Raw genomic sequence first — 17,524 nt, 5'->3', positions numbered from 1 at the left:
CGTGATTTCCATTGCAAACGGGAGATGTCAAGAGATTTCTTGCCATGACCAGCAAAAGAGCCCGGATCTCAATCCTATGAGCACCTCTGGGACCTGTTGGATCGGGGGGTGAGGGCTAAGGGCCATTCCCCCCCAGAAATGTCCTGGGAACTTGAGCAGGTGCCTTGGTGGAAGAGTGAGTGGGTAACATCTCACAAGCAAGAACTGGGGAAATCTGGTGCAGTCCATGATGAAACAGATGCACTGCAGTACTTCAATGCAGCTGTGCCCACAGCATACTGATTGTTACTTTTGATTTTCACCCCCCTTTGTTCAGGGACACATCCATGTGTGTTGTAGTCACGATCTTTGGAACTTTTCAGTTTATGTCTCAGTTGTTGATCTATTGTCATACAAATATATTAAACATGTAGTTAAGTTTGCTGAAAATAAACGCAGTTGACAGTGAGAGGACGTTTCATTTTTTGCTGAGTTTACAATCACACCTGCTCAGACCTAGCTACTCTCAYCCCCATCTCTAGAGCTCGCATCACACTCAGCCACATGGTCTCAAACTGCACCATTTTGTTTCTGTCCGTGGCCCACGCAGTTTCAATATTTAGATATCAAAGCATTAGACCTTTCCATTGTGTTAATGGAGGATTAGTTGATTCCCAGTTAAGAAAAAGATTTAAGATGATTGATGAGAAAAGTATCGTCCAACCCATTAGGTATCTCACTGCACCCTCACATGCCATGTCTTGAAATTTGCAGACAGATGGATTAAAAGTACATTTACATTGAAAGCACATTCCAATAGGAATATGACATTAAAGGGAATGATTGAACCCCCCCGCAAAACTATGCACAGACTACTTCTTTATATGGTGTGCCCCTGCTATTGAAAGCATATAGCAAGGGGTTGCTGTGTATGTGTAGAGGTCAGGAGAGGGATACACCCTACTACTGACTGTAAGCCTAGTGGAGRTGAAACTACGGCATGGGGAGGAAAGCCATTGTTTTGGGCCGGCTGCCACAAAAGACAATGGACCCTGAGAAAATGGGGCGTCCTTGAATTGTGCACCACTTCCACAAGAGTGGGTGAAACGAAGTCACACTGGGCCTTTTTTCCGGGGGGGGGTCCGTGTCAGAGGTCCCTGTTCCACCCGTGTGAAGTATTGTAGCTGCCACATTAGCATGCTAGCGACACTGGTCCCTGAGGGGGATTGAGTATGCTMGGTAGGAATGTTGGAAAGTGAAAAACACACGCAAGAACACACAACGCAAAGCGTTCAAAGTGGTGTGTCGTTAACGCCTCTAGTAGTGTTGACTGTTAAAGGTCCTGTSTGCCAGTATGAACCAAGCGGGAGACTAATCATTGCAAAAAACTTTATTAGGTTGTTACAGTGTGAGAAAATATAAAGTGCAAGAGAAATAAAGGAAAGCCAATGGCACTTATTGTGAAGACTGCGAGGGAAACCGATTATAATATAAAAGACTGCAGGAAGGAGAGAAGGCAGTAGATAAGTTGACGCCACAGTACAGATAACTACTTGACGATTTCTGATCATTTCATTGGTCCTCCAAAGTCCYTCATCATCGTTTTAAGATGTTCTGAAGATATGACATCACATTTCAGTGATGTTGTCCATAATAAAGTCACTTGTGAAAACCTGCGTTCACAGGGGTTCTCCAGGACTGTGTTGGAGAGAATCAGTTGATCACATTGCATAGTGTGCAGTCTGTTACAACACTGAAAGGCTGCTTCCTGCAGAACAGAAATACTGCACAAAGTATCACGTATTGTAATACTATTACACTGAARTTGTTAATCATAATACTGCTTAGAGTTCAGTAGTACATTCTAGAGAGAAAGCAGCAGGATTTGAGAACAACCCAAGGAAGGACACTGTTCTTGCCTACTAATGTTCTGTACTATGTCAAGGTTCATGTTTTCTGTGGACCCTAGGAAGAGTAGCTGCTGCTGCTTTCGCAACAGCTAATGGGGATCCTGATACAATACCAAAAAAATACTTGAGTAGACAGAGTTGAGAATCATTCATAGCTGCTTTAAACTCAGAAGAAGAAAAGTGTTCTGAAACAAAACGCCAACCAAATGAATCTCAGTAAACAAAGAGGTGGAACAAAACAGTGCATGTAAAGAGAAGATGTAGAGGAGAATCTTGTTAAGAGAAGACTAATCAATAGATTTAAGGCATTATTTTCCCCATCCCATCAGGAACTTAGAAACTGAAAATCATTAGCTAAGCTCTTGTGGTCAAGGCAAATTAATAATTTCATTTTAAGACTATTGTTTGTATTCTAGACAAGGCTTAGTTCAAATTACAATTGTGGTCRGGAGGCCGGAGAAGGTTGAGCTGCTGTACGGTACACTACGGTCTTCTCTAGGTCATGGTCTTCTTCTTGCACTCGACAGAGCAGAAGAGCATTCCCTGTACGGCCATGAAGCGCTCTCCAATTAGACACTTAGCACAGCAGGAGCACTGGAAGCACTGAGGCTCAGCGTGCCAGTGGAACTCCCCGTAGGACACGCGCTGGGCCTCGGGCTCCACTGGGTTCTGACAGGCCGTACACACCTGTAGAGAGAGGGGATGTTTGTTTAAAAACACACACGTATCTAGCACAGTTACAGTTGAAGTCGGAAGTTTACATACACTTAGGTTGGAGTCATTAAAACTCGTTTTTCAACCACTCCACAAATTTCTGGTTAACAAACTATAGTTTTGGCAAGTTGGTTAGGACATCTACTTTGTGCATGACACAAGTCATTTTTCCAACAATTGTTTACAGACAGATTATTTCACTGTATCACAATTCCAGTGGGTCAGAAGTTTACATACTAAGTTGACTGTGCCTTTAAACAGCTTGGAAAACTCCAGAAAATGATGTCATGGCTTTAGAAGCTTCTGATAGGCTAATTGACATAATTTGAGTCAATTGGAGGTGTACCTGTGGATGTATTTCAAGACCTACCTTCAAACTCAGTGCCTCTTTGCTTGACATCATGGGAAAAATCAAAAGAAATCAACCAAAACTTCAGTTTTTTTTTTTGTAGACCTCCACGAGTCTGGTTCATCCTTGGGAGCAATTTCCAAATGCCTGAAGGTACCACGTTCATCTGTACAAACAATAGTACGCAAGTATAAACACCATGGGACCACGCAGCCTTCATACCGCTCAGGAAGGAGACGCGTTCTGTCTCCTAGAGATGAACGTACTTTGGTGCGAAAAGTGCAAATCAATCCCAGAACAGCAGCAAAGGACCTTGTGAAGATGCTGGAGGATACAGATACAAAAGTATCTATATCCACGGTAAAACAGGTCCTATATCGACATAACCTGAAAGGCCGCTCAGCAAGGAAGAAGCCACTGCTCCAAAACCGCCATAAAAAAAGCCAGACTATGGTTTGCAACTGCACATAGGGACAAAGATCGTACTTTTTGGAGAAATGTCCTCTGGTCTGATGAAACAAAAATAGAACCGTTTGGCCATAATGAACATCGTTATGTTTGGAGGAAAAAGGGGGATGCTTGCAAGCCAAAGAACACCACCCCAACCGTGAAGCACGGGGTGGCAGCTTCATGTTGTGGGGGTGCTTTGCTGCAGAAGGGACTGGTGCACGTCACAAAATAGATGGTATCATGAGGGAGGAAAATCATGTGGATATATTGAAGCAACATCTCAAGACATCAGTCAGGAAGCTAAAGCTTGTTCGCAAATGGGTCTTCCAAATGGACAATGACCCCAAGTATACTTCCAAAGTTGTGGTAAAATGGCTTAAGGACAACAAAGTCAAAGTATTGGAGTGGCCATCACAAAGCCCTGACCTCAAATTGTGGGCAGAACTGAAAAAGCGTGTGCGAGCAAGGAGGCCTACAAACCTGACTCAGTTACACCAGCTCTGTCAGGAGGAATGGGCCAAAATTCACCCAACTTATTACGGTTAGCTTGTGGAAGGCTACCTGAAACGTTTGACCCAAGTTAAACTTAAAGGCAATGCTACCAAATACTAACTGAGTGCATGTAAACTTCTGACCCACTGGGAATGTGATGAAAGAAATAAAAGCTTAAATAAATAATTCTCTACTATTATTCTGACATTTCATATTCTTAGAATAAAGTGGTGAGCCTAACTGGCCTAAAACAGGGAATTTTTACTATGATTAAATGTCAGTAATTGTGAAAAACTGTTTTAATGTATTTGGTTAAGGTGCGTGTAAACTTCAGACTTAAACTGTATCTCATGTATACAATACACATTGTACAGGGTATCACCCACGTACTGCACACACACTCCCCCTCTCTGTTCTTACCGCGGCGTGGCTCTTCATGTAGCAGGGCTTGCAGACAGGCTTGTTGTTCTCCATAACGTACGTCTCTCCAGCCAGCACACAGTCACAGTCAAAGCAGCAGAAGTGCTTCAGATGCCAGTTCTGGTCCTCGGCCTGCGTGTACTCATTACTGAAGATCAGCTGCAGACACACAGACAGACACACCAGGTTAACATGGGGAGGTAGAATTGGGAAAGGATTCTTTTAGTTTTCCTCTCATATTTAAAAATATACTCCAGCTCTGACATTCTTGCTCCACAATGTGTTTAATGGATCTCAAACATATACTCATCACAGCCTCCACCGCTGGGCTTCTCGCTGTCTCCTTAGTGGCGTCTGTGGTACAGCTGTCCCTTCTTTGCTCACCTCTGACCCCTCTCATCCCTGCCTCCCCAACCCCTCACCTCGTCACAGCCCCCGCAGCGTGGCTTCTCRCTGTCTCCATAGTGGCGTCCGCAGTACAACTGTCCCTTCTTCCAGAAGTAGATCATGTCCACCAGGAGCTCTGARCAGGTGCAGCACACAAAGCAGGCTGGGTGCCACAGATTGTCATAGCCAGCACGCTCTGCGTACACCGCAGGCTCACCCTGACGCATGGGCAGCTGGCACTGGTGGCACGACTGAAGAAGGGGAATGGGGATAGAAGGAGAAGGTGACAGGAAGGAGGAATACAAGAGAAAARACCTTCGTTAGCAATGCCCTCACTAAAACAATGGCCCTGTAGCACAGCCTCATCCTGGTATTTTATGCCATTATAAACTTAAACTGCATAATGATGATTATGATTTAASACACTGCCTGACAGCTCCCATAAATCCAAATATTAATTCAGTTGGAATAACTAACTGCATATGGGGAGAGACGGGTAGAAAGACAGACGGGCAGTCTGTAGGGGTTTGCATGAGCCAAAACTCTGTTTAGATGGAAACATTTTTCAGTCACGCTTCAAAACCATACTAAACAAATCAATATGCAAAACTATTCACTCATATTTTCACTTCTGGCTCCGTCTTGTGGCCAGTTGAATGTCTGTCCTCATTCTACACTAYTCAACAGTATTCTCTGCTGAGAATATACATTTCAACTAAAATGTGAGACTGTTCTACATTTCAACTCCAGCATATTTTCCTTGAATATATGGACATTGAACGAGAGAGAGCGACAGAGAGAGAAAGAGTGTGCACGCATGAGAGAGGTAGCGACTATATCCATGCCAATAAATATACACAATATGAAAAGCTTGGTTCTAGCATCAGTGACTGGGACATATACTTCATATGAAAGTTAGTTGAAGTATAGTTTGACAACACACACTTCACTTCTGTTATCATCAGAGTTCATCTACGACCTCTCGGAGAGAATCACTCCCTTGTTCAGTCATTCTCTAGTCTCTAATCTAATCGTAGCTTCACAAAGCCACGTGTCTGAAGTGAGTCTGACAGTGAGGGGGGGGAGTCATATGCTTCCAGGGCTCTTAAATCCATGATGAGAGAGGGCATAGGAACGAGACAAAAAAATAATCAGGGAACCAGAATGCACCAACAGTGACTAATCAAAAGGCTCTCTTTAATATCCATGATGAAGGAAGAGAGAAAGGACATACAGTAGGAAGGAAGGGGACCAAATCTTAGGATAACAACCCACTGTCAGTTGGTCACAATATCTCACGCTTCGATCAGAGGGTATACTTACATAGTGTCCACAGGGTCCAGCCAGGTGATCTCCAGGGGCTCCCGGAGTACCCATGGCCCCAGCGGTGGCAGCAGTGCCCATGTCTCCTGGTCCACCTTCTCCTGCCCCAGGGTAACCTCCAGCCCCCATCCCAGGTTGAACCTGTTCCGCTAGCCCGAGTGTACTCCCAGACCCAGGACTTGTTCGATGACCAGGACCTCCAGGCCCAAAGGCTCCCCCAGCCCCAACTCCCAGGCCCAAAGGCTCCCCAGCCCCAACTCCAGGCCCAAAGGCTCCCCCAGCCCCAACTCCAGGCCCAAAGGCTCCCCAGCCCCAACTCCAGGCCCAAAGGCTCCCCCAGCCCCAACTCCAGCCCAAAGGCTCCCCCAGCCCCAACTCCAGCAAAGGCAACTCCCCAGCCCCAACCTCCAGGCCCAAAGGCTCCCCCAGCCCCAACTCCAGGCCCAAAGGCTCCCCAGCCCCAACTCCAGGCCCAAAGGCTCCCCCAGCCCCAACTCCAGGCCCAAAAGGCCCAAAGGCTCCCCCAGCCCCAACTGGAAGCCCAGGGGCTCCCATCCCTCGTCCTCCCATGCCTGGCGCTCCCTGTCCTGGTCCTCCCTCCTGACCCGGAGCCTGACCCATCATCTCCTCAGGCAGTTTGATGTCTCCCACTCCCAGGGCCTCGTCCTTGTACTTGCGGACGTACTGCTGCATCTGTTTGACCTCTGCAGGGGTCAGCTCGTGGCACTTGGCCGGRTCCTGGTCGTGCTCCGGTAGCTGCACTGCCATCTGTTGCCGGCGGTAGGCTGCACCCTCCGTGCCCGCTATGGGACGCCTCTCTGGGGGCAGGAGCTCGATGTAGCGTACCGCCTGACGGTCAATTGGAGAGCAGAGGAGAGAGAATTAGGACTTTGTTAAGGGAGGAGAAGAGAGAGAGGGAGGGAAAGACATGGAGAAAACAATGGACAAAAACGAGGAAATGGAAAGAGGGAGGGAGTCATTGGAACAAACAGAGAAAGTGAAAACAAAAAGATAGATACAGAGAGGCAGTGAAGATCTAACTCAGTCTTCCCTGGGCTTGTGACTCAAATTAAGCCGTGTTGCTGTGCTGATCTTGTTAAGGGAGCGATTGGGAGAGGCAGCCAGTTGTTATAGGACATCTTACAACCTCTCCCTAACTACCACTACTTAACACATACTTGAAGGATATGAAAAGATACAAAGTGTGACCTCTAGTGGACAGTCTTTCTAGTGATTAGCCTGGTTAAATCAGACTGAACCTACTAACATTTGTTTTTTACTAGGCTAGGCCATGATGACATTCCTTACAGAAACCAAGGAAACAATACCGGCAAAGTTCTTCCAGACCGRTGTTCTCAACCCTGGGATTATCATAGTTATTCTAATTCTATGATACAGTAGTTTTACTGTTATGTTACTGAAGATAAACTGTAGTTATACCCTTACCATGTACTGTTTCACCCCTGGAGGAGCCCACTCGTAGGTAACAGACTTCATGGGCACGGCATCCTTCCTGACTGGTACGACATTGGCTGACACAGCAGTGGCTCTGATTGCCCCAGGTTTGGGCATGGTAGCGGGTCCAGCCCCAGCTCCACCTCCGGTCCCAGCACCATAGCTAGCCCCAGCTCCGGCCCCAGCTCCGGCCCCAGACCCATTACCAGCTCCAGCCCTGGGCCCAGTTCCAGCCACATAGCCAGCTCCATCCCCATAGCCAGCATTGGCTGGCACATTGTGGGCAGATTGGGGACTGTATGGAATAGCGGTTCCTGATATGGGGCTGGCAGAGATGGAGAAGGTGACCTGGTTGCCCTTGTACGTGGGTACACCGTCAGTTTTGAGCTTGGCAATGAGGCCAGTGTACTTGGTATCCTCGAACAGCTTGCCCACCTTCCTGTTATCATCAGAGTTCATCTGCACATCGTGGTCCGTAAGACCACACTTACAGTTCCGGCAGATCTTTCTGTGATGGGGARAGTCAATGGGGAATAGGTTAGACGTATGGTTGGGTCTAAGTACTCAAAAATGTCTAGGTTTCCTTTATGATCACCTAACCAGGAAAACCTCTACCAACTAGGCAGACTTGAATTCAATATCTATTCCACGTTGGTTCTATAACATTATATTGATATGACGTGGAAACAATGTTCAACCAGCGTGTGGCCAGTMGGTAGGCCATACAGCCCTGAAACTCATCGCTGAACCTCCCCTGCTTTTAAAAATATATATTGTTTCCTTCTAAGCAGGGACTGATTTAGACCTGGGACACCAGGTGCATGCAATTAATTATCAGGTAGAACAGAAAACCAGCAGGCGCCGGACTTCATAGGGTAAGAGTTGAGTACACCTKCCCTATAGCGTAAAGCAAGTCAAAGGTCCTGGAGTTTAGATAGATACCCTATTGCTTTCAGATCAGTGGTCATGGAAGAGAAGAGGAATAAGAAATATTCATGACTTTTGGGAAACAGTCAAAAGCTTGTGAGTAAGTGGAGTTGTGGGAGGCAGGATACTGGACAAGTGAGGTCACCACACTTCTGCTAAGRTGGGATGAGTGATGTCGTCACCTTAGGATCAAATTACATCAAACACAGAATATCTTTCCTGTTCCGTTCTTATTTCCACAGACTGGGCTTGCCCTGCATGCCTGACCATGACCAAGATGGAAGGAATTGTGGCGGTTAGGTGTTGCCATAGCAACTGGCCACTGCAGTAGGCACTGGGGCACCTGTTGTGATGTCTTCAGGAAAGCTAGCTGAGTGTGGATAATTGTCAGGGGAAGCAGGAAGGCTGCCTTGACTTGAGAGGACAGTGGGGGACAACTATTTTCATGAGTCATTGGTCCAGATAAAGACTGCATTGTAAGTCCAGAAATCAGACAGGAAGTCAAAGAAATGTAGGACATGTCAGTTCAGTCAAATTTAAGAGCACAAAAACTGTAATAGTAGACAACAATGATCGGTTGCAACATGCTTTCAGGGCCCGTGGCTTTCCCTGTTGTTGTGAAGCTAAGAGAAAATAAGCATTGTTGTTGTTGTCCCCATCGGGTCTGGATTATCTTGAATTCAATATGAAAAATGATAATAACTACACCGCACAGAGACAATAGTACAAACCTCCAGAAGTGTAGCTCAAACCCCTCACACTTGTCCTTGCATTTCAGACACGCCGCCCCGGCGCCGATCTCGTGGCCCAGGGTCATCTGCCAACAGACAGAACACAGCACATTAATTAAGAYGTATGCGGTCTTGAGAAACTCCTTCATACCAGCCAGGGCTTGATATTTACTGTAGTTCATATGGTGCAGTCACTATTTTAGCTTAATTGTTTTTGGGATGGCCTTTTCAAATACCCTCGTTAACAGAATCTGCAACGTTCTGTTGGTGTACAGCGTCACCTTCACATTTGCGTATAAAACAGGCCTAAAAAAATAAATAAAAAAAAAACAGAAACTGATGTCCCATTAATCCCCCCTCAGATATATTCCAGATTTGATGCATCAAGCAACAGCCTACTTTTCTCAACCATTCTGCATGCATTCTCTTCTGTTCTGATTCGTTTACCTCCAGTGCCCATGTTGGATGTTAGGCTACTTGCCAACTAAACAAGACTCACTAGGCTATAGGCCTAATTCCAGAGTTTATAGTCACAGYGCATACTGTAGAATCCCCTTCCCCCTTCACATTCGTATCACTCAGACTAACTTCTCTACTTCAAACACCAGTGTTGTCCGTCTTGCACGTCACTGCTGTCTGAGCCCTTGTACGGTCAAGCAATCGACAATGCTGAAAGAGAGCCCCTCTCCAGGGTTGAGCCCCTCTCYAGGGTTGCATCCCAAATGCCWCCCTTTTCCCTATACAGTGCCCTATGGGCCCTGGTCAAAAGTAGTGCACTACATAGGAATTAGAGTGCCATTTGGGACGCAAAAATACACTCTCCTGTTTGGTGAAGGCCGTTTTTGGCTTAGGGAGCCCTGAAAGTGGAGCAGTGAGCCCCCCTCGGCCTTTGGGAATGAGCAGCCGGCCTCTACAGAGGAATGCCAAGCCAGACTAGAGCGTGACCTGTAGAAAATATTTACATTAACCATCACCCCCTTTTCTCCACTTAAAGCTGCAATGTCACTTTTTGGGCGACCTGACAAAATTCACATAGAAATGTGTGTTATAGTATAGGTCTGTCATTCTAGTAGAAAGCAAGTCTAAGAAGCGGTAGATCTGTTCTGTGCGCTATTTCTATACTTCCCATTTTTAAGTTGACTTTTTTGCGTCTTTTACTTTCGGTTTGGTGCACCAGCTTCAAACAGCTGAAAATACAATATTTTTGGTTATGGAAAATAGATTTCACAGGGGTTTAGATGGTACAATGATACTACACTATAGTTGCTTGTTGTCACAAACTGAAATTAGGCGAACTATTAGAATTTTATCGACCAGGAAATGGCGGAGAGATATCTGCATAGTGCATCTTTAACAAAAGTAAATGATTATAAAGGGAAGCCAAGCTATTGGCGAGTCAGACATACAGTTGAAGTCGGAAGTTTAAATACACTCAGGTTGGCGTCATTAAAACTCCTTTTTCAACCACTCCACACATTTCTTGTTAACAAACCATAGTTTTTTCCCAACAATTTTCCCAACAATTGTTTAGACAGATTATTTCACTATTATCACAATTCCAGTGGGTCAGAAGTTTACATACACTAAGTTGACTGTGCCTTTAAACAGCTTGGAAAATTCCCAAAAATGTCATGGCTTTATAAGCTTGATAAGCTAATTGACATCATTTGGAGGTGTACCTGTGGATGTATTTCAAGGCCTACCTTCAAACTCAGTGCCTCTTTGCTTGACATCATGAGAAAATCAAAAGAACTCAAACAATAGAACGCAAGTATAAACACCATGGGACCACGCAGCCGTTATACTGCTCAGGAAGGCGACGCGTTCTGTCTCCTAGAGATGAACGTACTTTGGTACAAAAAGTGCAAATCAGGAGGAAACGGGTACAAAAGTATCTATATCCACATTAAAACGAGTCCTATATCGACATAACCTGAAAGGCCACTCGGCAAGGAAGAAGCCACTGCTCCAAATCCGCCATAAAAAAGYCAGACTACGRTTTGCAACTGCACATGGGGACAAAGATCGTACTTTTTGGAGAAATGTCCTCTGGTCTGATGAAACAAAAATAGAACTGTTTGGCCATAATGACCATCGTTATGTTTGGAGGAAAAAGGGGGAGGCTTGCAAGCCGAAGAATACCATCCCAACCGTGAAGCACGGGGTGGCAGCATCATGTTGTGGGGGTGCTTTGCTGCAGGAGGGACTGGTGCACTTCACAAAATATATGTCATCATGTGGGAGGAAAATTATGTGGATATATTGAAGCAACATCTGAAGACATCAGTCAGAAAGTTAAAGCTTGGTCGCAAATGGGTCTTCCAAATGGACAATGAYCCCAAGCATACTTCCAAAGTTGTGGAAAATGGCTTAAGGACAACAAAGTCAAGGTATTGAAGTGGCCATCACAAAGTCCTGACCTCAATCCTATAGAACATTTGTGGGCAGAACTGAAAAAGCATGTGCGAGCAAGGAGGCCTACAAACCTGACTCAGTTATACCCGCTCTGTCAGGAGGAATGGGCCAAGATTCACCCAACTTATTGTGGGAAGCTAGTGGAAATCTACCTAAGTTAAACAATTTAAAGTTAATGCTAACAAATACTAATTGAGTGTATGTAAACTTCTGACCCACTGGGAATGTGATGAAAGAAATAAAAGCTGAAATAAATCTCTAAACTATTATTCTGACATTTCACATTTTTAAAATAAAGTGGTGATCCTAACTGACCTAAGACAGGGAATTTTTACTAGGATTAAAATGTCAGGAATTGTGAAAAACTGAGTTAAAATGTATTTCAAAGATTTTACTGAGTTACAGTTCATATAAGGAAATCAGTCAACTGAAATAAATGGAGGCCCTAATCTATGGATTTCACATGACTGGGAATACAGATATGCATCTRTTGGTCAGATATGCATCTGTAGGGGTGTGGATCAGGAAACCAGTCAGTATCTGGTGTTACCACCATTTTCCTCATGCAGCGCAACACATCTCCTTCACATAGAGTTGATCAGGTTGTTGATTATTGCCTGTGGAATGTTGTCCCACTCTTCTTTGCTGGATATTGACAGGAACTGGAACACGATGTCGTACGTCGATTCAGAGCATCTCAAACATGCTCAATGGGTGACATGTCTGGTGTGTATGAAGGCTATGGAAAAACTGGGACATTTTCAGCTTCCAGGAATTGTGTCCAGATCCTTGCAACATGGGCTGTGCATTATCATGCTGAAACATGAGGTGATGGGGCGGATGAAYGGCACGACAATGGGCCTCASGATCTCATCACGGTATCTCTGTGCATTGAAATTCCCATTGATAAAATGCAATTGTGTTTGTTGTCCATAGCTTATGCCTGCCCATACCATAACCTCACCGCGGGGCACTGTTCACATCAGCAAAATGCTCACCCACACAACACCATACACGCTGCCATCTGCCCGGTACAGTTGAAACCGGGATTCATCTGTAAAGAGCACACTTCATCATGGCAGTGGACATCGAAGGTGAACATTTTCCCACTGAAGTCAGTGACGACACCAAACTGCAGTCAGGTCAAGACCCTGGTGAGGACAACAAGCACACAGATGAGCTTCCCGGAGTCAGTTTCTGACAGTTAGTGCAGAAATTCTTCAGGTTGTGCAAACCCACAGTTTCATCAGCTGTCTTTGTGGCTGGTCTCAGATGATCCCGCAGGTGACGAAGCCAGATGTGGAGGTCCTGGGCTGGTGTGGCTACACGTGGTCTGTGGTTGTGAGGCCGGTTGGACGTACTGCAAAATTCTCTAAAACAACGTTGGAGGCGGATTACGGTAGAGAAATTAACAGTAAATTCTCTGGCAACAGTTCTGATGGACATCCCTGCAGTAAGCATGCCAATCGCACACTCCCTCAAAACATCTGTAGAATTGTGTTGTGTGACAAAACTGCACATTTCAGTGTGGCCTTTTATTGTCCCCCCCAGCACAAGGTGCACCTATGTAATGATCATGCTGTTTAATCAGCTTCTTGATATGCCACACCTGTCAGGTGGATGGATTATCTCAGCAAGGGAGAAATGCTCAATAAACAGGGATGTAAAGAAATTATTTCACAACATTTGAGAGAAATAAGCTTTTGTGCATATAGAAAATTTCAGCTCATGAAACACGGGACCAACACTTTACATGTGTTTATATTTTTTTTTCAGTATAAATTGTGAATGTTTCCTTAAGTTAAACTTCTAGGCAACACCCTAGAAGCCTCTCTTCCCAGAAGCCCATTAGGGAGATAATGATCACTTTAGGAAACTGATTAATGAAGATGGATAAGAGTGGACTAGAGCCATATACAGTGGGGCAAAAAAGTATTTAGTCAGCCACCAATTGTGCAAGTTCTCCCACTTAAAAAGATGAGAGGCCTGTAATTTTCATCATAGGTACACTTCAACTGTGAGAGACGGAATCTAAAACAAAAATCCAGAAAATCACATTGTAGGAATTTTAATGAATTTATTTGCAAATTATGGTGGAAAATAAGTATTTGGTCAATAACAAAAGTTTATCAATACTTTGTTATATACCCTTTGTTGGCAATGACAGAGGTCAAACGTTTTCTGTAAGTCTTCACAAGGTTTTCACACACTGTTGCTGGTATTTTGGCCCATTCCTCCATGCAGATCTCCTCTAGAGCAGTGATGTTTTGGGGCTGTTGCTGGGCAACACGGACTTTCAACTCCCTCCAAAGATTTTCTATGGGGTTGAGATCTGGAGACTGGCTAGGCCACTCCAGGACCTTGAAATGCTTCTTACGAAGCCACTCCGTTGCCCGGGCGGTGTGTTTGGGATCATTGTCATGCTGAAAGACCCAGCCACGTTTAATCTTCAATGCCCTTGCTGATGGAAGGAGGTTTTCACTCAAAATCTCACGATACATGGCCCCATTCATTCTKTCCTTTACACGGATCAGTCGTCCTGGTCCCTTTGCAGAAAAACAGCCCCAAAGCATGATGTTTCCACCCCCATGCTTCACAGTAGGTATGGTGTTCTTTGGATGCAACTCAGCATTCTTTGTCCTCCAAACACGACGAGTTGAGTTTTTACCAAAAAGTTATATTTTGGTTTCATCCGACACTCTCCCAAACTTCTTCTGGATCATCCAAATGCTCTCTAGCAAACTTCAGACGGGCCTGGACATGTACTGGCTTAAGCAGGGGGACACGTCTGGCACTGCATGATTTGAGTCCCTGGCGGCGTAGTGTGTTATTGATGGTAGGCTTTGTTACTTTGGTCCCAGCTCTCTGCAGGTCAGTCATTCACTCTGCAGGTGTGGTTCTGGGATTTTTGCTCACCGTTCTTGTGATCATTTTGACCCCACGGGGTGAGATCTTGCGTGGAGCCCCAGATCGAGGGAGATTATCAGTGGTCTTGTATGTCTTCCATTTCCTAATAATTGCTCCCACAGTTGATTTCTTCAAACCAAGCTGCTTACCTATTGCAGATTCAGTCTTCCCAGCCTGGTGCAGGTCTACAATTTTGTTTCTGGTGTCCTTTGACAGATCTTTGGTCTTGGCCATAGTGGAGTTTGGAGTGTGACTGTTTGAGGTTGTGGACAGGTGTCTTTTATACTGATAACAAGTTCAAACAGGTGCCATTAATACAGGTAACGAGTGGAGGACAGAGGAGCCTCTTAAAGAAGAAGTTACAGGTCTGTGAGCCAGAAATCTTGCTTGTTTGTAGGTGACCAAATACTTATTTTCCACCATTTGCAAATAAATTCATTAAAAATCCTAGTGTGATTTTCCGGATTTTTTTCCCTCATTTTGTCTGTCATAGTTGAAGTGTACCTATGATGAAAATTACAGGCCTCTCTCATCTTTTTAAGTGGGAGAACTTGCACAATTGGTGGCTGACTAAATACTTTTTTGCCCCACTGTACATGTAAATAAAGCTAACCACATATGTGATAGCAATCTGTCAGTYGATGATGTAGCATGCAGCCATTGGTCGATGCATGCAAAGTCTGATCAAGGGAACATGACCAATGACACATKGCCATGAGGTGTCTCAGGTTGACAAGGGAAAGTAGCCACAGTCCAGAAAATCTGTGAATTTCAAATGTCAGATGATCTTATGAGCAAGGGCCCAAATACATCTTGAGAACTTGATGCCTTCAGAATGCATTAAGAGTTATATTAATGATAGACTCTTTGAAGATAATCGAGCAGACATAAATCAAAACAAGTCGTTTTCTTTGATCAAAGGTCATTAGCAGTTTGACACAATTATCGGGGTCTCACATTTATGATTAGTGATCTAGTAATTATAGCGGCTTCACGCTGGTAATCTACTGAATCTTAAAGGGCATTACTGCGACGCTTTCCCTTTGTACAAGCGCGTGGACCTTGATGATAGCTGACAGATAARGGCTGGAATCATGGAGCCCCCACTCCACTCTCATGCCTTAATCGCTCTTAATCTCTTGACAGTTGAATTAACAGAGAATTGTCCTTTGTTATAATGCTATAAATACAATTGAGTGACTCAATCGATGTAGTAGTTATGTGCTTTGTTGTATCTAAAGGATGCTGTCTGCTGCATCAGACCGGTATCATTGATGAGGGGTCGCGCGTGGGAGACGGGACGTCCGTCCGCACCTTCAGAATCARATTATGGAAACATGATATTGAGAGAAAGTCACCAATGGTTATGATGCGAACAATGTCAATACATAAATTAGGCCAACTACGGGTTTGTTATATTTGATAAACTGACCTTGCACAGAAGCAAGAAGTTCGAAGGTTCTAGCAATTGGCTACATATTTCTAACACATCTAGTATTTTACAGTCAACGGTAGTCTATGTAGCAAAAGTTACTGGCTTTAATGACAGAACGAGCCATCTTCCTTGCTGACTTTGCTAGCTTGTAGGATACACCTCTAAGGGCGTTGCCATGTCTTATCTGGAACTATACACAGGCATGAGGACTTACCTTCTTGATTTCCTTTTCTACCTCCATTTTCAGTTCCCCGCTGTAGGCTATGCTGGCTTAGACCMGCCGTAAACGTTCAAAATAAACTCACAAAAACTTGGACTCACTTCACGTTGACACTTATCTTTAGAAACACAACCGAGAGTTTATCGGTTTTACTCTGCCACCACTTCTTCCGGAACGGTCCCGTTCATTGCTTTGTTACTATGAAAAGCTTCCGCTGTCTACAAGTTCTTAAACTCTGGACCAATTAGAATTGAGTGTGGAACCAATAAAGTACAGAGCAGCCAATCATCGTTTAGCAAGGGGGGSCTCCTCAACAATAAAACAAAATGAATGAACACGTAAACTACAGTAGTCTAATGGTTAATCCTTTCAAAGCTGTTTTGTTGGGTGTGGCTGTATTGGTTCTGGTGGAGCAAATATATTAGGCAGTCATGAGCCTATTGTTGTTAGTGTTTACAGTCAATGTATATACTATTTACAATTAAATGTGTCCTCTTACAGTATATGTTGATAGTTTTGGGGGGATAGTTGACCACATACCAGACAGAGGAGCAGCAACTTGGTCGTGTGCAACACATTTCACATTTATGACAGAGATTAATAGTATGTCTGTCACGCAGATTATACATCGACCCTCTGGTTGATTGGTTGAGTCTTGACACAGTCATGGATAGCAGCTGCATTTACTGTATAGCTATCCCTCCCAATCTTAAACCTGCACATACTTATCATGCAGATGCAGGAAGTGTGTAGTAATGATGTGGTTTAGAGACATCCTACGTCATGTGCATCTGTTTTGCTGTCCTTTTAAAAGAAGGCCTTGGGTGTTTCACAGCTTGTGGCCTTGTGTAACCGTGTTACAGACAAACTGCAAAACAGGTGGGTATCTAGGYAACTGTATAAATAATCATAAAATCATCATTAGGGGATGATTTGTGTAATTTATCAAACTCATGATAAATTCAAATGACATTTMTTTCAATGCAGGCATGATTTTGTATGCCCTGTCTTTGCCAGTTGGTATGCAGAATAATCTTGCATGTGAGAGAGAAAAAATAACTACAAAACAAGATATTGTTAGACAAAATAAGGTCATGGTTCAAATGCATTCTAACAGGATTTTGTGCGCAGTGCTACTTGACAAATGTATTGCTGTCTTTTAGACAAATGTATTGTGGGTGTGCCTGTCTGGAAGTTAATGATTTACTTCTAGTATGGAAAAACCAACATGTACAGTATCTTTAATCTGTCATTCTTGTTATCAGCTCGATTGCATAAAACAGACTACAGTTACCCTTTTTAGAACATGCACAGAGGAGGGAGGGCAGAGAGATCTGGGAGTGCATACTGTTTCAGTCTCAAATGAGAGGGCCTATATCAACCAAACACGTAGCCTAAATGTAATTGAAT

General features: G+C 44.3%; 1 protein-coding gene across 1 annotated transcript; it reads right to left on the bottom strand.

Annotated features, from left to right (window-relative positions):
- Positions 1–1,790: 1,790 nt before the first annotated feature.
- LOC112069042 (testis derived transcript (3 LIM domains)) lies at positions 1,791–16,290 on the bottom strand. The gene is made up of 8 exons (XM_070438383.1): positions 16,109–16,290; positions 9,138–9,223; positions 7,471–7,987; positions 6,430–6,873; positions 6,025–6,399; positions 4,737–4,952; positions 4,315–4,473; positions 1,791–2,576 (listed from the first exon to the last, which is right to left on the bottom strand). Exons 1-8 carry the CDS (start codon positions 16,133–16,135, stop codon positions 2,385–2,387), a joined length of 2,016 nt encoding a protein of 671 aa, XP_070294484.1. The 5' UTR covers positions 16,136–16,290; the 3' UTR covers positions 1,791–2,384.
- Positions 16,291–17,524: the final 1,234 nt, after the last annotated feature.

This window comes from Salvelinus sp. IW2-2015, unplaced genomic scaffold (assembly GCF_002910315.2).
Source record: "Salvelinus sp. IW2-2015 unplaced genomic scaffold, ASM291031v2 Un_scaffold864, whole genome shotgun sequence".
In the NCBI taxonomy this organism is placed as follows: Eukaryota; Metazoa; Chordata; class Actinopteri; order Salmoniformes; family Salmonidae; genus Salvelinus; species Salvelinus sp. IW2-2015.
The sequence above is the reverse complement of the archived record's forward strand: the minus strand, read 5'-3'. Positions and strand labels throughout refer to the sequence as shown.